This window comes from Arvicola amphibius, chromosome 6 (genome assembly GCF_903992535.2).
Source record: "Arvicola amphibius chromosome 6, mArvAmp1.2, whole genome shotgun sequence".
NCBI lineage: Eukaryota > Metazoa > Chordata > Mammalia > Rodentia > Cricetidae > Arvicola > Arvicola amphibius.
The window spans coordinates 42,987,138-43,009,503 of NC_052052.2; the positions used below are offsets into that span (position 1 = coordinate 42,987,138).

The 22,366-nt window shown below is 43.6% G+C and overlaps 1 protein-coding gene across 3 annotated transcripts in view; it reads right to left on the bottom strand.

Annotated features, from left to right (window-relative positions):
• Fyb2 (FYN binding protein 2) overlaps window positions 1-22,366 on the bottom strand; it is a 104,091-nt gene that overhangs the window by 14,643 nt on the left and 67,082 nt on the right. For all 3 annotated transcript variants that reach the window (XR_005285875.1, XM_038334187.1, XM_038334188.2), the window contains exons 6-14: window positions 18,416-18,450; window positions 16,563-16,594; window positions 15,658-15,757; window positions 14,456-14,615; window positions 5,247-5,361; window positions 5,118-5,158; window positions 3,122-3,185; window positions 1,986-2,084; window positions 410-441 (exon numbers count right to left, since the gene is read on the bottom strand). Coding sequence is in view for 2 of the 3 variants with exons in the window: in XM_038334187.1 (XP_038190115.1) it covers window positions 410-441; window positions 1,986-2,084; window positions 3,122-3,185; window positions 5,118-5,158; window positions 5,247-5,361; window positions 14,456-14,615; window positions 15,658-15,757; window positions 16,563-16,594; window positions 18,416-18,450 (678 nt within the window). In the remaining variant the exon portion in view is untranslated. The remainder of the gene's footprint in view (window positions 1-409; window positions 442-1,985; window positions 2,085-3,121; window positions 3,186-5,117; window positions 5,159-5,246; window positions 5,362-14,455; window positions 14,616-15,657; window positions 15,758-16,562; window positions 16,595-18,415; window positions 18,451-22,366) is intronic.

A 22,366-nucleotide genomic window follows, 5' to 3' on the forward strand; every position in this document is an offset into this window, starting at 1 on the left:
AGAAAACAGTGTTCCAGTAACCCATTCTTTTTCAGCTAGTGTGCAGCCTGCAGCATGTCCATACTCAATTTATCATGTTTTAATCTGGCTATCAAATCCATCAGAGGTATGCGGACCAATGCAGAATGTCTAAGATTCATAGTGAGAGTCTTGGGGACAAATCCCAATCACAAAGCACAGATGTGGGTCCTAGAGCCTCCTATAAAGACAGCAACATCTGCTTATGGAAGTTCCAAAAAAGTGTTTCTCATTTCTCCAAAGCAGGAAGTGCCATTGTTTAAGATATTCCGATGGGTCCAGTTTTCACTGGGAAAGCAGGAAAGATTATCAATGCTCTTCTGCTGCCCCTTAACACATCAGTCCTAAAGACAACAATATCAGTGGACAACACCAAGTAAACACTACTTACCTAAGTCAGGCAGTGACATGGAAAATCCATTGCTAATGGAGAAAAGAAAAAAAGGTCAAGGAACAAAGTTATGCATAATTATCGGATATATCCAAAATGCCATCCTGATGGCAGGTGCCCTAGTCCAGATGGTACTGAAGTGAGACACTTGCAGTTCTGTTCTGATTGGCTCTACTCCATTCCAAATGAGCGCATTCATTCCTGTGGACTGCCCGTAACCCACTTGCTAACGAGAACACTCAGGCTGCGTTGGAATCTCCTACCACATAGTCAGATCTACTGAATGAGTACGAGGATTGATGGGAAAGAACAGTGTACAGGTGAACTAATTCATGGGGACTCCACAGACTGCAGCTGTTCTGTGTTTTATAAGCCAAAGGAAGATGGCCCCAGAGAAACCCAGGTCCAGTGGAAACAAGATAGCAAATTGCTCAGTGGAAGAGGACATGTAGCCCAGCTAGATTTCATTCTCCTCGTCTCTCTTTGCTTAAGAGGTCATGTGGAAAGAGACATGTGATAAGAAAAGGGAAAGGAAAAATATAGAAAAGAAGAAAAACCTATTTATTTGATGCCTTTAATTTAAACTCAGTACTACAGGTATTTTTGTAGGAGCCATGAGCCAGGCTCTTATGCTGGGTGAGTAAGATGACCGGATATAGTTTCTGTCCTGAAGGGAGACAGAAAATCAAATAGTCTCTTCTGCTGTGGTCCAGACTGACTAAGATACAGTGCTCACACGCCTGCCCATCGGATCTCTCAGGAGATCTAGTTCCAGCACATGACTGGACTTAAAATCACAAAATTCCAAGGCTTTGTAATTGGGAAGAACATTAGAGGAGAATAGTTTCCTTCCATCTCAGTGCAGGTGATGATCTTGGCAAATTATTTTCTAGTACCTTCACAAAGTACGGCTCTAGACCTGTCTGTGTTGATATTGCGCAGAGAGACCTGTCCCCAGAGATCGTATAGTCCCCTTCCATTGCATCCATGAGGGAAGCACGGTTCCGTGAGCACAAATGGAAGAAAGTCCTGTCTCTGTCACTGCTGGTTAATTTGGAACCTCCCCAAAGGCTAATAGTGGACCGGATCTCTCTAAGTCCAAGATCTTGAGATACACCGGCCATTCAGCAGACCAGGTTACCCCTGCCCACATGATACCAGGATTGCTGCTTTCAAAAGAGACAAAGTAAACATTGACGTGTACACAAGTAAGACCGCTGGAGAGCGTGTGGCCAAGAGGACATGAAGACCACTGGAGAGCGTGTGGCCAACAGGACATGAAGACCGGGGGAGAGCATGTGGCCAAGAAGACATGAAAGGGTACAACTACTGACATAATGTTTCATGATAACGACATGAGGGGCTGAGGACGGCTACAGATTTTTTTTATTCTGGATCTTGCTTGCCTATATGGTAAATTTTTTTCTCACCAGTTTTTTTAGGGTGTCATATACTGGGGCCTTTATTGTTGTGGACTCTGATGCTCTTGTCACTGGTGCTGAGAATTGGATAGGAAACAGCAACCATCCTGCAAGTCAGCGTTGCTGATAGCCAGGAGGAAAGGCTAAAGGCTTACCTGACGTTTTCTCTCGACTTGGCTTTCTTCACCCTGAATACGCCCTTCTCTTTCCTGAAGAGCTGCTGCAATCTTCTCAGCGCTGCCCTTCCATCTACACTGAGAGGAATGAGGAGATAAAACAGCATGGCATTTGAGGACTGGGACAGAGTGCTGGAGATCATCTAGGACCAGAACGCCAGTCTCACGTTCAAAAGAGACTCCCTTGAGGAAGGACAAGGGAAGGCCTCAGCAACTGGGAGTGAGGTCTGCTGAGATCCTGACATGAAGCATATCTGAGGCAACCATTGAGAGAGAAATTATAGTGTGTACAAACATTCATCTGCCACAAATAGTGTTCATTTTTGTAGAGATTATGAAGTAAAATCTTCCTTTCCAAGGAGAAAATAATTTGGGGAAAAGACTCACTCCAAATGGGGCTAGAGACACCTCAGAGAATTGCCGGCTCCAGGAATTGCCATCTCTGGTCCTTAACAAAGTCTCCAGTAACCGAGTGGACAGCTGCGGTGATGTAGCGATGGGCCAGTTGATGCCGAAATTCTCAACATCCTTTTGGCTTAGCAGGATGGAGTCAAAAGGGAGTTCACCCACATAACCAGCCCAGTATCACTGTGCCCTCAATCCCCAGACTCCTCACTGGTAACTATGCTCTTTGCTTTACCTTGCTCTTTTTTAGTTAAGATTGGCCAGTGTTGACCATGTGAACAAACATCATTTGCAATACCAGTGAGTAAGTTCCAAATCCTGGAGTCGGTCTGACTAACTCACAAAGACCAAAGCGAAGCTATATTTATTGCTTTGATCCTGGAAAAGCAATTATAAAGTCAAGACAAATTCTATTGTTATTTACCTCCCCTGTCTCAAACACTTCTCAACAAGCAAAAGCTCTTTACTCTTGAAAATGAACATTTTTCTCAAAGGAGAAAGCAATAAATCTTCAATCTTATGATGTATGATTGCACACACTGATGAATATGCTGCCAATGACAATGCAGTGTTTTTAATAACATATCGTCACTCCACATAATCTTCCCTCAAGGATGGTCTTGGGAGATGGGGCCACGTCTTAAACCCGGGCTTACTAGGTAATGGGAACCACTGTCAGTCTACAGTCCAGACCCACCAAAGAAACTCACTCTGGCTTTTGCTCATTATTCTTTGTTTTGTAGATGTCTTCATACATTTCTTCACTATTTTCTTCTGAAATCAACACAACAACAACAAAATTAGCACCTGTGAACTGCCAAGTACTTTCAACTTTCTTTAGTTAAGCGATCTTTGTTGAAATATATGCCTGTTTTCATAAGCACATGGTAAGAATTCATAAGCATCTCTAGAGCTCTGTAGACTCGAGAACGGGGCACATCTCCTGCGTGTGATTTCATGTGGGCTCTGGTTCAGCTAAAGGCAGCTGGTTTCTCAACAGACACATTCCTTTCACCCTCTTCCTTCCCACAGTTAGTGCAAAACAGCTGTCATCTTCTGTGCGCGAGACAGTGTGCTACACAACTGGGGAAACAAAGGGAAGCCCACGGATATGGAAGAATGTCTCTCTTTGCATCAGCCTAATGCATAAGATTAATAGACACAGGTTGTAGGCTTAACACATGCAGGTTGCAGCCTGGAAACGGAGTCCAGAGGAAACGGTATTGGATTCAACGTATAACGATCAAAGTTTCAAACTTGACTGGAACACAGTTCGCAGAGTTTTGGAACTTCTCTCTGGACTTCTGCACCTGTGTTCTCTCATTAAAAAGTGAGTATTGTACATACAATATGTATATAGATATATCAGTTTTTTGAAAGTATAACAAGTCAATAAAAGTTGAAGGTTATTGTCTTAGTGTGTTCTTGAAGCTACCAATAAAGTTGAAGGTTTTAAAAAAGTGAGTATTGGACTTAATGTTCTCTAAAGTTGTTCCTATGTGTCAAATTTCTGGATTCTAAGGAGCCAGACCAGAATAGTATTTGATTAGTCCGTGTGTGTGTGTGTGTGTGTGTGTGTGTGTGTGTGTGTGTGAGATATTACAAAGAAAGAGACTGTCTCACTCTTCAGCTCAGGCTGTCCTGGAACTCACTCTGTAGGTCTAAGCAGGAAATGGGAAAGAGGATAGGAGAAAAGGGGGAAAAAAGGGAGGGGTAAGCAAAATTATGGATATCTAAAAAAAGATATGAAAACCTGCTATTTTATAAGTTATTAGAAAACACCACCTAAAAACTAAGTATTCTCTGTAGTTGGTTTGAGAATAGCCCCAGAGGTCCATATATTTGAATGCTTAGTCACCAGGTATTACTGTAAATACGGATGGGTACCTGCAAATACCTTTCGGATGGCAACTGCAGAGGCAGAGTTGGCAGGGGAAGCCTCTTAAGGGGAAAACTGAACACAGTGTGAGATGGAGCTACACAGACATAGGAGAGAGGGGAGGCCAGCCAAAGCCTTCAGGCCAGTGGTCCTTAACCTGTGGGTCATTCCCGTTCACCATGGTCACTTATCAAATATCCTGCGTATCAGATATTTACATTATGATTCATAACAATTACAAAATTACCATTGTGAAGTAGCAATGGAAATAATTTTATGGTTGGGCATCACCAGACCATGAGAACCTGTATTAAAGGGTCGCAGCATTAGGAAGGTTGAGAATCATTACTTTGGGCTATATTGATATTGATATTAAAAGCACTAGGAAGTTGGGGCTACATACTCTGCAGAGGACCCAAGTTCAGTTCCCACACCCACATCAAGTGGATAAAAAAAAAAGCCTGAAACTCCGGCTCCAGGGAATCTAACACAACTGGCCCCCACGGACACCTGTGCATTCATGCACATACTCCCTTACCCCCCTTTCACGTAATTAAAAATTAATAAGTACTAGGAAGCCCTGATAGTACTTTAAATAAAATCATATACCCTTTACCAGTCTTGCGCTGTGAAGGCGCCCCAAACAGAGCGATTTCAATGTGGAGAAGCTTCTGCCACAAGAGAACCATTCCCTCCTCTAAATACGCCTCAGCCCCACTGCCCTTAGTCTCAATGTTCAGTTTTTAATCTCTGAAAATGTGTGCAAATAAAAGCTCATGGCCTCCACTCAGCCTCAGAAGCACTCTGCCATTCCAGCCAGCACTTACCGCTGTCCGAGGTGAATGAGCTGGAGAAGTCCCACTTTGGTCTGTGAAGAAAGACACACAAGACTGTTAACCAGCGCACCTTCAGAGTCTCACCACATCCCCGCTCCTGGGAGGTCAGGGCTCACTTACAGATCTCCTCTGGAGCACCCCACATCATCGTACGTCTTCTCTGAAGAGGAATTTGACCTAATGGTGCTTGGACTTGGGGTTTCTTTGGTCACCTCCAAAGCCTCCACATATCCACCTGTAAGGAAAATAGAAAAACCCAAGGCAATGTCATCAGCTGTTAGAAATACATCGGCTTCCATGCCTGGTGGAGCAACAGCAGGAAAAGGCAGACTAAGGGTGATGAATGGGAATGCAGTCGGGGCATGCGTTTATTTGACCAAGAGATGTTCCCCTAGGCTCATGTGTCCACTGTTCTGTCTTCAATGGAGATACTGTTTTGTTACCTTCTGGAAACTTGAGGAGGTTGAGCCTGCTTATAGGAAATAGGCCAGCAGGGGGTAGCCCTTTAAAGGCTATCGCTTACCCCTCCTTTGGTCTCGGCTTCCTGCCCACCAGGACCTAAGTCTTCCCCCACATACTTCACCACCACGATGCTCTGCCCCACAGCAGCCCTAAAAGCAGCAGAGCCAAGGGCTGTGGGTTGAAACCTACTAGTGCAAAGCAAATGTTCCTCTGTCCTGTCATTTAGTCGCCGTGCCAACGAAACCAGCCACATGGTCTGCGTGACCTCGGAGAAGCCGCTTCATCTTGCAGAGTCTGTTACAACTCCCTGAAGTTGGGGGTAACTTGTGGAATATTATTTTAAGATGTGTTACATTTGTTTATGCTGTGGAACATTTGTTTTCATGATGCAAAGGTGTGCTGCGTTTTTTTTTTTTATGTTCCATTTGTTTAAGTCTGTGAAGCTGTGTTACTTGTGTGTTTAAAACACCTGACTGGTCTAAAAAAAGAGAGAGAGAGAGAGAGAGAGAGAGAGAGAGAGAGAGAGAGCTGAACAGCCAATAGTGAGGCAGGAGAAAGGATAGGTGGGGCTGTCAGACAGAATACATAGAGGAAGGAGCAAGAAAGATCAAGGAGCAAGAAAGCAAGAGAGATGAAGGAGCGAGGAAAGAAGGGACCAGGCACCCAGTTACACAGCCAGATATGGAATAAGAAAAAAAGAAAGGTATAAAGAAATAAAGGTAAAAGCCTAGAGGCAAAAGGTAGATGGGATAATTCAAGAAAAGCTGTCTAGAAGCAAGCCAAACTAAAACCTGGCATTTATAAGTAAGATGAGGCCTCTATTTATTTGAAAGCTGGGAGGCGGGCCCCCCAAGAGTAAAAACGCCAAAAGAGTAAAAGCAACCAGCGACAGTAACTAACAGCCCCCTCTATGTGGCTATGTAAGGATCTAGTGTATATTCACAAAGAGTGCTAATTCTCCAGCAACCCAAAGTTCTTCCCCAGCGTAATGGCTCTTCCTGTTGCTTCTGACCTTCTGTGTTGAAGTCCTTCAGCCCTGAAGATCTTCTCTACCATCTAAATAGCCTTTTCTAGTTTTTTTTGGTAGTTTTTTTCTTTCTTAAAGTTTCTGAAGGTAATCGAACACATGTCAACATGTTATTAATCATAGAGTTAACTAGAAGATAACATGCTCATCTGAACAGTCTGTACGGATTGTTGGCACAGGTAGCCAGCCTGATAGATGCAGGGAGTTCTCAGCTGTAAACTTGTCATAAGCATAAACTGCCACCTCGTCAGCAGCTGGTGTGGCTTCATAGTTAGGCTGTGGCTGACTCGGAGCTATTTTCATTTCAGACATGAACTACTTATCATAAGAAGTGTATCTAAAAATATGCAATGAGCAAAGTGACTGGTATCTATTAATTAAATGAGCCAAATGAGAAGATTTTATCCTATTGCAAGAAGTATGTGACCCTCAAACTATTTCAAAGAGGGGCAGTTCCCAGAGGAAGGTGGCTTACTTTTTCTAGAGAAGTTAGTAGAATAGTTTCAGAAAAAAAGAAGATGCTAAGCTGGGCACTTTCACTTTCTTTTAAAAAGTGTACTTATTATACTTCATAGGTTTTGAGCATTTTGCCTACACATACATGTATATCTCACATGTGGACCTGGTACCTGTGGAGGCCAGAAGAGGGTGTTGGATCTCCTGACATTGGAGCTATGGATGACTGTGACATGCCGTGTGGGTGCTGGGAACCAAACCCACATTATCTGAGAAACCAAGTGCTCTTAACCACTAAGCTGTCTTTCCAGGTGCCCCCTTTTCTTAATCTTTCTTATTGGCTCATGAGAAGCATTATGGAATCATCTTAGAAACATAATCCACAAATATATATCTTCAACAGACAATTCTAGTTCCACCATAATCCTTCATGCCATTATTCCAGGCATATTGGATTTCAAACCAATCCCATGATTTATTTTTCAAATTTCTAGTCTTTAAATCTATACTTTCTCCAAAAAAAGGTCAATAATACCTTTCCAATTGCTCAGGTGCCTCAGGCCCCAAGTTTTGGAGACATCCTTGATTCTTTCCTTCCGTATCTCACATCTAGTCAACACTTGCCTGCCATCTAACAAGATTTTACCGTCAATATGGGCCACCTCCACAGTCCAGCCACAGAGCCCTCTACCAACCTCTCACCTACATCACTACAATAACAACAGATCCAGCTTATACCCTATCTGTTCTCAACCACGCTACTCTTTACAACACAACTCTGATCATGCCTGTTTTGTGTGTTGCAAGTTCTTGATGGTTAAAAAAACAATCGTACTGAGAGCAAAGGTCAAAGCTCTCGCAGGGATTCCTAAAAGCCTGTGCTGATCCCTCCTCCCTCACCACTCTCTCCTCTGCAGCGTCTCTGTTCCGGTCACAGGGTCACTACTCCCTCCTGTTCCAGTCACAGGGACCTTGCTGTTCCTCCAGTGCCTATGATCAGCTCTGACCCGGAAGAACTTGCTCCCGTCCTTTCTCCTCAGAGTATTCTTATATCAGATACACCTGCGCCTCTGCTATTTTTATTACTATGACAAAGCACCTGACCAAAGTGGTTTACAGAAGGATGAGTTCATTCGGCTCGCAGTCCACCATGGCAGGGAGGTCATGGCAGCAGGGGCCTAGGGTGTCTGGTCATGCCGCCTGCAGTCAGGCAGCAAAGGGAGCTGACTGCTGTGACTTTGCTTGCTTTCTCGTCTTTCCTGTTTTGTATTCAGTCTAGAACCCTGGAATGGGGGATTGTGAGACCCACAGGCAGGTGGGTCCAGCCTTCCGAGCTCCCTCCCTTGGGAAATTCCCTCACAGACACGTCATGAGGTGTGTCTCCTGTGTGACTTTAAATGCCATGGACAGGTAGGAGTAACTATCCTTTCTGGAACGACTTGAGGCCTTGGAGGTCACCCACAGACACATCCACCAACGTCCTCTCCTTCCTTATATCATTTGCCTCCACTTCATATAAGACTATTATTTTTTGTTATTTTGTTATTTTTGTCTGCCTCATTGCATCAGAAAGCAACCCCGATGGGGAGTGGGGTTCTTTATTACTACAGATTAGTTGTTCAGGAGAATGCACTGCATTGCAGCCTTCTTTACAGGCCATGTGTGCACGCTGATCCCATTCGCATCCGTCATCTACCCGCCCGCTCCTTCTGCATGGACCCTTTCGTCTTCCTGTTAGTGGTTTTTCACATGAGAGAGGAAAACATGATTAATTCCTTGAGCCTACCCTTCTCAGTTCCTCTCCAATCCCATCCATTTTCCTGCAAATAGTAATTCCATTCTTCATGTGTATGTGTGTGTACATGGAAGGCAGCAGTCAAACTTGGGGGTTGTTCCTCAGGCTCTGTCTCCCTTGTTTTTAAGAGACAGACTTTCTCACTGGGCTGGCCAGTGAGTCCCGGAGATCCTGCTGATCCCTGTCATGTGCTGGAATTATAAAGCATAAAACCATGCCTGTTTTTGTTGTTTCTATTTGTGTAAACATAGGTTATGGTGATCAAATTTGAGTTCTCATGTATACCAAGGCAAGATATTTACTAATGGAGTCCTTTCCCTATGCTCTGCATTCTTAATAGCATAAAACTTGTGTGTGTGTGTGTGTTTGTGCACGTGCATGCTCATGAGCGTGTGTCCCATTTTCTTTAGTTATTCTTCTGTTGAAGGTGACTCTATAACTTGGCTATTTTGAGCGGTGCTCTGATAGACTCAGGTGGGCTGACTTAGCTCCCCAGCTTCATACACCCACCCCGGGCATAGCTGTGTCATGTGGCTGTTCCATTTTTAGCGTTTTTGAAAGACGGTCACATTGACTTCCATAGCAGCTGCCCTAATTCCCATTCCCTCCACATTCTCTCTGGCGCTTGTTTTCTTTCCTTATTATGGCCACTCTGGTTGGGTGAGATAGACTCTCAGGACAGTGTTGAGTTACATTCTTTGATGGCTGAGGAAGGCGAATGTTTTTCCATGGAATTGCTTGTACTTCTTTTGAGCAGTGACTGTTGTAGTCATGTGCTCACTCATTGACTTATTTGATTTTCAGTGTTGACTTTTGAACTGTATATCATCTCGATATGAATGGTCAGTAACAGCTGGCAAAGATCTCCCCTCCTTCCGTAGGCTGTCTGTGTTCTGCTGTTCCCTGTGGGGTCAGAAGCCTCTGCGTTCACAGTCTTGTTCGTCAGCGTCTGACATTGTTTTGTGGAAGTTGTTGCTTATACCTACATTTTTTTTCAGGTTTCCCCCATGTTCCCCTCTCATGACTTCAGAGTTTTAGTTGTTACATTAAGGCCTTTGATCCATTTTGAGTTGGTTTTTATGTAGAATGAAAGATAGGGTCTTCAGTCCTACATGCCTGAATTTTGCTGTTTCTTTCATTACTAAATCCCCATACCTCAAGAAATACAGGTCATGCAAATACTCCTCAAATACTTTGAATTTTGAAAACTTTGAATGCATCCTCTAACTAGTAAGTTTAACATGCACAGAATTTATTGATATTGAAATGTTTGTATCTACTTCCTTATAACATATTTTTAAAATTTCCTCTACTTTTTAAATCTCTTTCCTGATTAAGGTTTCTGCTCTTCATAATTTTAAAATGGTCTCATTTTAGAGGCATATGTGTTATGTTTGTGTTGAATAGTTACCTTCTCCTTTAAAACCTTTTTATATTTTTTACTTTCATGATTACTTATATTTCTTTGCTTTTTTATTGTTTTTTTCTTCTACAATGCTATGAATCAAAACCCTGGAGTCTTGTACATGTGAGGCGAGCACTCACAACTGAACTGCATCGCTAGCTCTGTTTTAAGATTTAATGACAACATAGTACACAGGGGAAAACATCACCAAACTACAGACCAAGGGTTGTCTCACACTGAACATCTTCACATACACAGATCAGAGCAAGCAGCTCCGCGTCAAAGGGCGAGAGCGTCTTTGGGGCTCTCTGCTTTGTTCCCCACCATAGCTAACTGCTCTTCTGTCTCCCAAGCTCTTGGTGCATTCTGTCTACCTTTGAACTAATGCAGCGATGCAATTTGTACTCCTTAGCGCTGCACACTTGCATTCAGCATTATGTTGAGAGGTTCTTTCAGGTTGTTGCAGTTAGTTACCTGCAACTTGTGCTTTGCTCTAACTTTTCTGTTGTGTGGACAGGATAGTATATATTTACCCACCCTATCTTTTGATGGTTGCTCTAACTTTTCTGTTGTGTGGACAGGATAGTATATATTTACCCACCCTATCTTTTGATGGTTGCTCTAACTTTTCTGTTGTGTGGACAGGATAGTATATATTTACCCACCCTATCTTTTGATGGTTGCTCTAACTTTTCTGTTGTGTGGACAGGATGTTATATATTTATCCACCCTATCTTTTGATGGTTGCTCTAACTTTTCTGTTGTGTGGACAGGATAGTATATATTTACCCACCCTATCTTTTGATGGTTGCTCTAACTTTTCTGTTGTGTGGACAGGATAGTATATATTTACCCACCCTATCTTTTGATGGTTGCTCTAACTTTTCTGTTGTGTGGACAGGATGTTATATATTTATCCACCCTATCTTTTGATGGTTGCAGCATTTTCCTCCATTAGACAAAGTCCTCACTAGGAAGTCAAGGATGCCTTAAACCCTTCTTCTTTCTACCTTTGTTGGTAGGAGAATGTCCCATATAAGCTCATATATTTGAATACTTGGTCCCTGGTTGGTGGAACTATTTGGAAAGATTAGGAGGTGTGGCCTTGTTGGAGGAAGTGTGTCACTGGGGTGAGCTTAGAAGTTTTAAAAGCTCATATCATGCTGACACAGTTTGGGAGAGACTAAGGAGGGACCAGGCTGGGATGTAACTGAGGCCATGATGCCCTTTGGGATTCCCAGAATGAAGTGAGGTGAGCCTAACTGTGATGTTGCAGTCATACATCTTGAGAATAAAACAGACCATTAGGAAAATGAGAACACCACACCGATTCTATCACATGCCTGGGGGCTCTACTTGGAATGAAATGGAATGAAGTGTGTGTCCTGAATGCTACGATCTTAAAGCTTTAGAGAGAGTGGCTCGGAGTACAGCTCAGCAGTAAAACACGTGCCCAGGACATTCAGGTCCCTGAGTGTAATTCCCAGCCTCACCTTGACTCAACTCTGAGATAAGGTCTCCTGGGCCCATCGCTACTTTTGACTATACTTTTGTTTGAGCCTTGGCAGACAGAGTTGACTAAAACACGTCCATTCCAAAACTTCTTAAACAACTGGAACAATGAACTTTTATCAGATTCAAAATATAAGTTGTAATTATTCTGTATCTAAATTTAGTGCCAATTAGCATATTAATGTGTATATGTACACTTTATGTTTTCATGCTAGGGTGTAATCTGATGCCGCCTGCAACCAAATTTGTCCTTCCTATGCACATCAACGCCTCCTCTCAGCAAAAGCTTGATGAGTTCTTCTGAGTCTCACTTTGCTGCATACTAAAGAGTTGTTCTAGAACGATGGCGAGACGATCAAGTTATTTAAACAGTGAATTGAATGTATTTTACCAATTCAATGTCTTGCCGGTGTGTGTAGAACTGACAATTTACTAAGGAGACAAGTATCTTGAGAGCACAAGTGTTCAGCTCTGTCTCCTAGGCTAAAAAGAGAAAACTAGCAGAAAACTGCATGACACACTGCATATGTGTGTCTCTCTGTGTGTGGTGTCTGTGTATGTGTCTCTCTGTGTGTGGTGTCGTGTGTGTGTCTCTCTCTGTGTGTAGTGTCTGTGTGTGTCTCTCTGTGTGTGGTGTCTGTGTGTGTCTCTCTGTGTGGTGTATCTGTGTGTGTCTCTCTGTATGTGTCTGTGTGTGGTGTCTGTGTATGTGTCTCTGTGTGTGGTGTCTGTGTATGTGTCTGTGTGTGGTGTCTGTGTGTGTCTCTCTGTGTGTGGTGTCTGTGTATGTGTCTCTCTGTGTGTGGTGTCTGTGTGTGTCTCTCTGTGTGTGGTGTCTGTGTGTGTCTCTCTGTGTGTGGTGTCTGTGTATGTGTCTCTGTGTGTATGGTGTCTGTGTATGTGTCTCTCTGTGTGTGGTGTCTGTGTGTGTCTCTCTGTGTGTGGTGTCTGTGTATGTGTCTCTCTGTGTGTGGTGTCTGTGTGTGTCTCTCTGTGTGTGGTGTCTGTATGTGTCTCTCTGTGTGTGGTGTCTGTGTGCCTCTCTGTGTGTGGTGTCTGTGTGTGTCTCTCTGTGTGTGGTGTCTGTGTGTGTCTCTCTGTGTGTGGTGTCTGTGTATGTGTCTCTCTGTGTGTGGTGTCTGTGTATGTGTCTCTCTGTGTGTGGTGTCTGTGTATGTGTCTCTCTGTGTGTGGTGTCTGTGTATGTGTCTCTCTGTGTGTGGTGTCTGTGTATGTGTCTCTGTGTGTGTGGTGTCTATGTATGTGTCTCTCTGTGTGTGGTGTCTGTGTGTGTCTCTCTGTGTGTGGTGTCTGTGTATGTCTCTCTGTGTGTGGTGTCTGTGTATGTGTCTCTCTGTGTGTGGTGTCTGTGTGTGTCTCTCTGTGTGTGGTGTCTGTGTGCCTCTCTGTGTGTGGTGTCTGTGTGTTTTTTAAACTAGTACATTGAATCCTTTTGATGGTAATCCATGGTTTAGTTAATATAAATATGACCTAGTTCCTACCTGACTTATAGCTACCTCTATGGTGTCTACTAGTATGAGTTCTGAGACTTTGAGGCTCAATAAAATAATCAAATGACCCCAAAATTTAAAAAAAGCTCATATCATCCCCAATTAACTCATCCTCACATGCTTCATGCTTATGGACAAGACATGAGTGCTCATCTGCTCCAGTACCCGCCCGTTGTCATGTTTCCTGCCGTGATGGTCATAAATTCTAACCCTTTGGAACTGTAAGCCCTCTATAACTTTCTTCTCTAAGTTGTCTTGGTCATGGTTTCTTTTTACAACAACAGAAAAGTAGCGAACACAAGCAGTGAGTTGTTTGGTAGAAATGACTCTACCCACTCCTAGCTCAGTGGAAATATGACATAGCCCCATCTAATTGGATCGCCATAGGTTTTTAATTGGTGATGGCATGTGGCTCAATCAAAGACAATGTAAGACTCATGTCTTTTATCTTTGGAAAGATAAAAATTACTGGTTTTCCTTTGGGGCTTATCAGAGAATAGTTTGTAACCCAATCATTGCTTGCTGCCAGCTTGACTTTACAGGAATCGACTCTGCCTGGAAAAACAGAGGTGCCTCAGAGAGAACTCAGGATATGTTGTCCTTGTGATATTATCTGTGTCCCCAGATCAGGCATGCCTTGAGTTCCTGCCAAGTGAGCCTACTTTAAGTAGTGATTTAACCAAGTATAATTTAATTCTTGTTTGTAATCAGGGGTCCTGACTAAGCTGAAGGAAGGAAATGCAGCTGCAACAGTCACTTCGTGATGCTGCGTGACATCAGTCTGCTAATGGCGGGAGCAGGGTCAGTAGGTAGACAAGAGAACAAGACTGTCCCATGACATGTGTCACATGACATGCTGTTGGAACTCCTAACTCCTGTGAGGTCCATGCTCAGATTCCTTTTTTAAATTGAGAAACTGCACTACTGGAAAGCACACTCACCACCCAATGGTAAGTTCACAGTTGAGCAGACTTGAACATGAGCCATTTACCTCTAAACCTACAGCTCTTCCCATTGCTCTGGGGAAGACAGCCCTTAGAGTCCTGTTACTAGGTACATAATGAATGTCTAGTATATATCTGTAAATCAATTATGATCTCGGCCATGCTCCCCTTTAAATCAATTTGGTAGTGAAGAGATCCCAGGGGAATTGTAACTCACCTTTGTCTTGGGAGTGCCTTATTGGCATCACGTCCTCGGGAAAGAGCCTGTTCCGAGGGATGTCAGTCATGGCTTCCTGGTTTCCAGCCGGAACGTTCCTTCTGTCCTCATGGACTCCAGCCATCTGGACCTTTCCTGGTGTCCCTTCACATGCACCTACCTAAACACATGCGACAGGGAGAGCGCTGCTGGGGCTGGCTGTCAAGTCACTTCCTGGCTCATGCATTCTGGTCTTCAGAATGTGGTCCTCGGTGAGAACAACTCTTAATTATTACAGGTTGTTGAGCGCCATCTTATCAGACCCTACATCTTACCAGTGTATATATCATGCCCTTCATTTATTTCTGAAGAGCCAATGAATGCCTGGCACAGAGAGTGCCAACTCCCAGTCAGGCTCTTTCTTCCATCTCAACCATCATGGCATTCCGTGAGAAGAAATATCACTCGTACCCTTAATAAAGAATCTAGGCAGCTCAAAGAACTGAGGATGGGTCTCATTATTAGTATTCTACTGAGAGAGAGCTTAGCTCTATATCCCTGTTCTCATCATCTCTAAGGGGGCTGCTGGGTATCTCTCCTTCCCTCCAGTTTCCCTGACATTTGTCTTTCTATCCACTACCTTGTGGTCCTTCTCAAGTCCGCATTTCCTCATCTGTGAGATTTATACTGAATGCAGGACAGTGTGAAAAGCTCTGGAAGCAGGCCAGGCAATGACCAGGTCATGGTGAACAAGGAATTAGGGCGTAATATGACATTACTTATGGAAGTGTTCGCAGCCATGGAAACAAAGGATGGAGAGATTTCTCCTTTCCATCGGGAGATTGAGTGTGGGAAAATTTCCCAAAGCAGAATCCACCAAGCTCTATCTTAAAACATGTAGGCAGGAGATTGATGGAGGGAGACAGGAATATCTGACAGACTAACCGGAATGGGCAAAGGATGGGCTGTTTGGAGACATGCTAGTGACCTAAGAGTACGGAAGGAGTCGTGAGGAGGACGGGACAGAGAAGAGGGAAGACTGAAGACAAGACTCAAAAGACAAATGGGGTGGGGCTGGTTCATGAACGGTCTTGTATACACGGCAAGGAGTTTGGGGTTTATCCTTAGCTTTGTAAAGAGAAGTAGTGGAAGACACTCATCAGGTTTGTATTTAAGAAAGATCACATATCTGAACTCCACCATGTGCCTTCTGACACTGATACCTTAGAAGGATGGTTAGGATGCGAATCCTCTGGTTTTGAAGGTTTGAATTCAGATGGCTCCTTTTCCTTCATGCTGTTTTCTTTGTCTTGAGGTCTAGGGCTAAAACAGGATGATACCAAGGAAAAGTAAGGTCTTACCTGTAGATGGTAGATTGGCCCAATCCTAATGAGATGACTGAGAAAAGTGAATCTTTCTTTAAGATGAGGACCCGGGACCACATCAACTAGACAGACAGCTTCTATGCATGCCTGCACGTTCCAACCAGTCTAAGTAGCAATTCATGCTTAAACTCCTTTAGTTCTCTAACACATGCAGGATGCAGTCTAAGTCCTCCTGTGATCCACCATGTTTCTTCCTTTCCAATTCCATCTTTCTTTGTTCCTTCTCTCAATGTCTGTTTGGGTGTAAGAGTCTCACAGTCTCCCGTAGCCCACCACCTTATTTGATCACTTCCTTTTTTTTATTAACTGCTAATTTTTCCAAACATGCCCTTTGCATCTTACATTGCTAACAAACCCAAGATCTCTTTTGTCTAAGTCACAGTACTCGAGAGTCCTCCACTGATGAGACCCTGGGGTAGCCATGTAGTCTCCCCATCCCCAACACTTTGCCCATCTGGTTTGGATTACCACAGCTGTCTATAGGATGGATGGCTCTCCAGTTACTCCTCTTTGTTTTGTCAACTAGAGTTTGCTGCGTGAGGACAGTGTGGGCTAAGATGACAAGAACAAGCAAGGCCAGATGGGGTCACTGAGAACCTGCTTTGCACTGGGTCCCTTACAAGTTCCTGGACAAACAGAACCAGTTCATGCACTGGGAACACGGCCAGTCCATAGCAAGAAAATGAGTTTAATCATGAGTCACGGGTGGCTAGACTACGCTTTCGCTTAGAGAGAAAACTTACTTCGATTCTGGATGGAGAAAACTCCTCCATGGCTGAAAACGAAGAGGAAAGCAGTCATTTTTGTGAGTTCACCCAACGCAGGCTCTGTTGTTGGGTATCAATCATCAGGGGACTTGATCAGTGGAAGGTGCGTTCTCAGCACACGGCACAAGCAGACAGCAGCCACAGAGAGTCCCATGAACTCCTGCATGTGGGGCCGCAGCTCAGGCAGAAAAGAAACCAACGTTTCTGAAGGGGCAGTACGTGTAAGTTACCACACATGAGAGGGCTTGGGCAGCTTTCTCTGCGTCTCGTTCTAGCCATGCCCCGAAGGAGAACTTCGGGATGTACAGCCTGTGGTATCCGGGCAGTGGCAGTTGCTAAAGGACAGTATGTGAGTCTTGCTTGGATTGTGCCCTAACTACACGCTCTCTGATCAAAATTCTACTCTTACATGACAGAGATTTAATTCTGTTAAAGATTACACCCCAGTGATCACAACATAGCATGACCCCCCTTTCCCCTTAATCACTGGCCCCACATCTGAGGTCATTAATTGTTTGGAATCTAGCCAAGAACCCTGAAGAAAATAGAAAACAAGAATCTGAAAGGCTCCCTCTAAGGCTAAGCATAGACTGCCAGCCCTTAGGGGAGAGCCTGCAAGCCTTTGTTCAGTGACTAGTGGTTCCTCCCAGAATTCTAGCAGATCAGCACCAGTAAACAAGTCAGATAGATCCTTTTCAATATTTTTCAATACCAATTACTGGTTATTAAATAGCTCTGAGCCCTTGAGTCACCGTTTATAGTTGGAAGCAGGGGTACTGACTCCCAGGGTATACTTGGGGAATGAATGTTATGTAATTCCTGATCAAATTAAGGGCTCCGTGCTAGACCAGCAGGGGGCAGACAAGGTAATTTGTCAGAAAGGACAACCACCACAGAAAACAGCCATGAGCCCGTTTGATGTGAGGCAACCAGGGCTTCTGCAAGGATCCAGCAGTATCTTGTAAGAGCATGAACTGTGTTCACACAGCCCTGTAGCCAAGTCATCAGAAGAGATGAAATTGGACTCTGATCACTCATCTTAAATACATAATGTGCCCACCGGGTGCAGACTAGACCCTTAACTGACCCCACAAAAGTGCTGAGAAAGTGCCTACTATGCACCAGACACTGCACTGGAAGCTCACACGCTAAGCTGCTCTATGTAATTTGAAGAAGTACTGGTCCACCTCCCCGCCCCATTTACTGAACATCTGTGGTGGTAGAAACAATGATAAACTTTCTGTCCCCATGGGGAATACTCCATTTACAGAGGAACGGTGGTCCCGAGCGCTGAATGGTCCTCAACACACCACTCCATCATTGCTTGCCTATGCTCGCCTTCACAAGGGCTCCAGATGTGGGACCAACATTCAAGGACATAGCCAGGAGCCTTGACTGAGGCCAGCAGCAGTTCCCCTTGGGACTCCAACTGAATTGCTAATTACCTCTAAGGAGACGCTTAATACCGCACCAGCAGGAACCCAGGACTGGGCTCTGACTGTGTTCTTGAAAGCATAAGATGTACAAATTTGGATTGTTCTGAAGGACATTTCTCCCTGAACGAGATGGTTACTACAGGTCATTTGGCATGGACCACATGAGATGAGATGAGGGCCCAGGAATCAACTAAGACCATCTCTGCCCACCTCAGTACACGCCTTCTGACTCTTGTACTAAAGGCTTGGGGTTCAGAATGCTGACCACTGGAGCTTAGAAAAAAACATGCTGCACATAAGGAGCGCTCGTCATGCTGGAAAGTACCCTAGACTCACGTCTGCGGGAGTGTGCTACGCTTAGTCACACACCAGTAAGGACAGGAGAAGCCATACCTTTTGGAGTTCTTCAATTTCAACTTCATAAGTGACTAAAATAAACAAAAGATATTTCAAGTCAGTCCGTCCACCGATTTCCCGCAATATTCAGGGTTAACACAGTTCACATGATCGCAGAGTCCAGTTTTCTCACACGTCAGAGTATCGATCTATGACCTACTCGGCATGGGTAGGAAAATTCTAAGGTTAAGGTTTGAGTTCTGTGGGGGATTTTCAGGGTGAAATTTATGGCCTATTTGAAAGCATAAGAAACCATATCTTAAGCTTCCTGGTTTAATAAATAGATGCCTACATCCTGCTTAAAAGAAACCATTGAAAATCAGTGGTAGCGTGTAGGAGACAGCTATGGAAGGTGGGGGTGGGGCTGGCAGGATGGACTAACAGGAACCCCAGTCTAACTCATGAGATAAATGCCATCTCCTGCCCCAAGGGCTTTGTTTCCTAAACACAGTCTGAGAGAGGAGCCCCAGAGGACACAAAAATCTCACTTTCCTGACGGTTTTGTGAGAGTTACTGAATGAAGTCATGACTTCTTCAGTTACTAACAAATACAAGTAGTGGCAAGAATTGGCACCAAATTTGAGTCCTCCCACTGAAGAGTCCGAGAATAAGAATATAGAAATGCAGATTCCAGAAATAAGAACGTAGAAATAAAGACATAAAGCTGTAAGCCAAGGAGAATGAGGACAGACAGCTTTCTCAGCAGATTGAAGATGAACGGTTGACAGCGGGTTACTCTGCTTTTCAACCCAGAGCTCTGTCTGCAAGGCTGAAGTGGCCCTCTGCAAACTGGGGGTCCCTCCTCTGCAAACTGGGGTTCAGCTTTTAGATAACCCCAGCCACTCATGACCAGCAACTGATGGGAGCTGAGTTGACTTTTAAATGATGGGATGTACCTGACTTTTTGGTTATGCATTGTGCCATACCCTTCTCTGCTACACAAAACTGGCAGTATCAGGGGAGTATAGGAAGTATAAACACCAGCAGAAAATGCCAGAAGAAAACAATGACCTAAAATACAAATACTAGTTTAACTAAAACAAAAACAAAACAACAAAAACCCCAACCCTGTTAATGGAAATTGTAAAAAAAAAAAAAAAAAAAAAAAAAAAAAAAAAAAAAAAGGCAATTTGTATCAGACTTTCACCTCAAGATAAGTAAAAATTCTTTTGTTCATGCCTAATGCTTGCTTCTTGCTATAAAAAGGGAAGTTTGGAAACAGTCCATTGCCACAACGTTACAAGTCCATCTCCAGCAGTGGTCTCAGCTAGCAGATAAGCTTTTTAGCTTTTTGTGCCCCTTGGAGATTTATTTTTTTTTTAATTTTTTTTACTGGAATAAAGTTTGCTTCTGATGTAATAGACTTTGGGGGTCTGTGCCCACCTTTGCACCACTCCTGTGGACCCAACACCACTTTCTCCTTGGGGGATTCAGATGAATTCCCACGAGCCTAGGGCTGCTCATCTGTCAAGCTAGCCCAGCAGTACCTCCCAGATAGCAACTAAACACACTGTCTACAGGATACCTGACATTGTATGAAAAGGGTTAAATTTTCCAGAAAATTGCTTCTCACATGCTTTTTGCTTAGCAAACATCTATGAAAGTTTTAAACTGTTGGTGGAAGTGTGGATGGAGCAGGCAGGGTTTCTGCTGTGTTTCTTCTGTTGGCCTGAAACTGACTAAAAAATGCCTCCTTGCTCAGCTCTTAATGTAAACATATAATTTACTCACAAAATGAACGTTATCCTAGTTCTCTCTAAAATTTAGGTTTTCTTAGCTCTAAAAGTCTACATGCATAGTTAATAATGTAGTTCCGTTTAGGTAAATGCAGATGGTCATCTTTGGGGACTTTTAGAGAAAGCTACTTTTGCCCCTTATTTTACTTTTTGTTTAATATGCCCCCCCCTTTTGAATCTGTCTATTGGGCTTGAGAGATGATTTAGCAGTTTAGAGCACTTGTTGCTCTTGCAGAGGACCTAGGTTCAAGTCCTAGCACCCACGTGATGGCTCGAAACACCAGCAACTCCAGTTCCAAAAACATCTTCTGGCCTCTTTGGGCACCAAACACACACGTGGTTCATAGACACAAAGTAAAACAAATCAAAAAAATTTAAATCTGTTTATGATTCAATTTTCCGCTATACCAATTCGGAGTACTGCCTCCTTCCCACTCTTTAAAAAGGCAGTCTTCTCTTTCATGTTCTGTCTGTGCTTTCTTCATAGAATTAGCAGATGATGACCCTACTTCCTCCCCCTCAACCAACATGGAGAATATCAGGGCATGTGATACCTGAGAAACTGCAAAACCAGGGCTTGCAGATTCCCTGGGGATGTTTGCTCTGGCATGTAGGCAAAGATCACACACATTCAGCTAAAGATGTCCTTGCCGTGTTCAGGTGGAGGGTCTCCATTAGGAAGCTTCAGGATCGAACTTACACCAAGAACATGGGCTTATGTTTTGTTGATACTCATGGGAGACCTGCCCTTTCCTAACAGAAACCGAGGGGGAATAAGAACAGAGAAGTGGAGGAGGGGCTGGGACGGGAGAAGAGAGGAAAAACTGCAGCTGGGATTTAAAATAAATAAATACTGTTATTTTTAAAAAAAAAAAATAATACAAGGTTTGAAAAAGGCCAAGAAGGGGCAGATAAGAGGGTTCAGAGGGAGGAAAGGGGAGGGAGAAATGATGTGATTACAATCTCGAAAGAAAGGGAGAATGGGCTGCACTCCAAAGGAATCAGCAGGGACTAGGAATTAGAACGAGATTTGACCCACAGCTTTGGAGTCCTTGTTCACTTTCTACTCAGGAGTCTAACTTTCCTCCTCTGACATGGCTTTACCAGGGTGGCAGAAAAAGAGAAAACTCCAGCAGAGTTTCCTCAGCCACTTTCCAACTACAGAGGTTTGTGGCCTGGAGACTTCTACTTCTCTGTGTACTACATCCCATGGGATCTTAGATACGTCTGTCTTTTACATCAGGAGGTTAGATGATTGTCACTGATACTAAATAATTAATAATATAAAGCAGTAAACATCTTTAAAGTGTAGGCAATATACTTCCTTTACCTTTATTAATTTACCTTTCCTTTCCCAACATTCAAACTGTACCAATGTGGAAACTCGTACTCTGAAGAAGCTTGCCCCAGGCCACTCAAGAGAAACAGCTTCCTAGCTTAAAACTTCATGTTCTGAGGGTGTCCCCAAGGCTCTCCAAGACCCCTGTAGAATTCCCTGGCACCAGAAAGAGGCACAGTCATAAGAGCCCTGTACCTATGGCAGACATTAATAATCAGTTGCAGAACTTCTATTCCAAGCCGAAATCAGCCATTACTGATAATAGACTTTGCCCAATGTAATTTTCTAGTAGTTATTCAACTTTCCACTCCTGGAAAACAGAGCAAAATGTGTTGTGGAATATTATTTTAACTATGTAAAGGTGTGTTACTTTTGTTTGTGATGCATTTGTTTAATTTTATAAAGATGGGTTGCATTTGCTGCACCTTGTCTGCCTAAGGCACCTGATTGATCTAATAAAGAGCTGAACAGCCAGTAGCTAGGTTATGAAAGGATAGGAGGGGCCGGCAGGCAGAAAGAATAAAGAGGAGGAGAAATCTAGGCCTGGGGGAAGAATGAGAGAAGAGAGGTGAGAATGAGGGAGACGCCCAGGGTCAGCCAGGCAGCCTCCAGCCAGGAGAAGCAGTGAAATAAGATACACAGAAAGTAAAAAGCCCTAAAGCAAAAGGTAGACAAAGAGAAATTAATTTAAAAGAGTCAGATATGAGCGTAAGCTAGGCTGAGCATTCCTAATTAATAAGTCTCTATGTTGTGACTTGGGAGCCGGTTGGTGGGTCAAAAGAAAAAGCCTGCTACAGAATGTCAGTATGTCTTCATGTTTTATATCACAAACTTTCTAAGTACATATTCCAGAATAGTGACTTATTTCCTAGA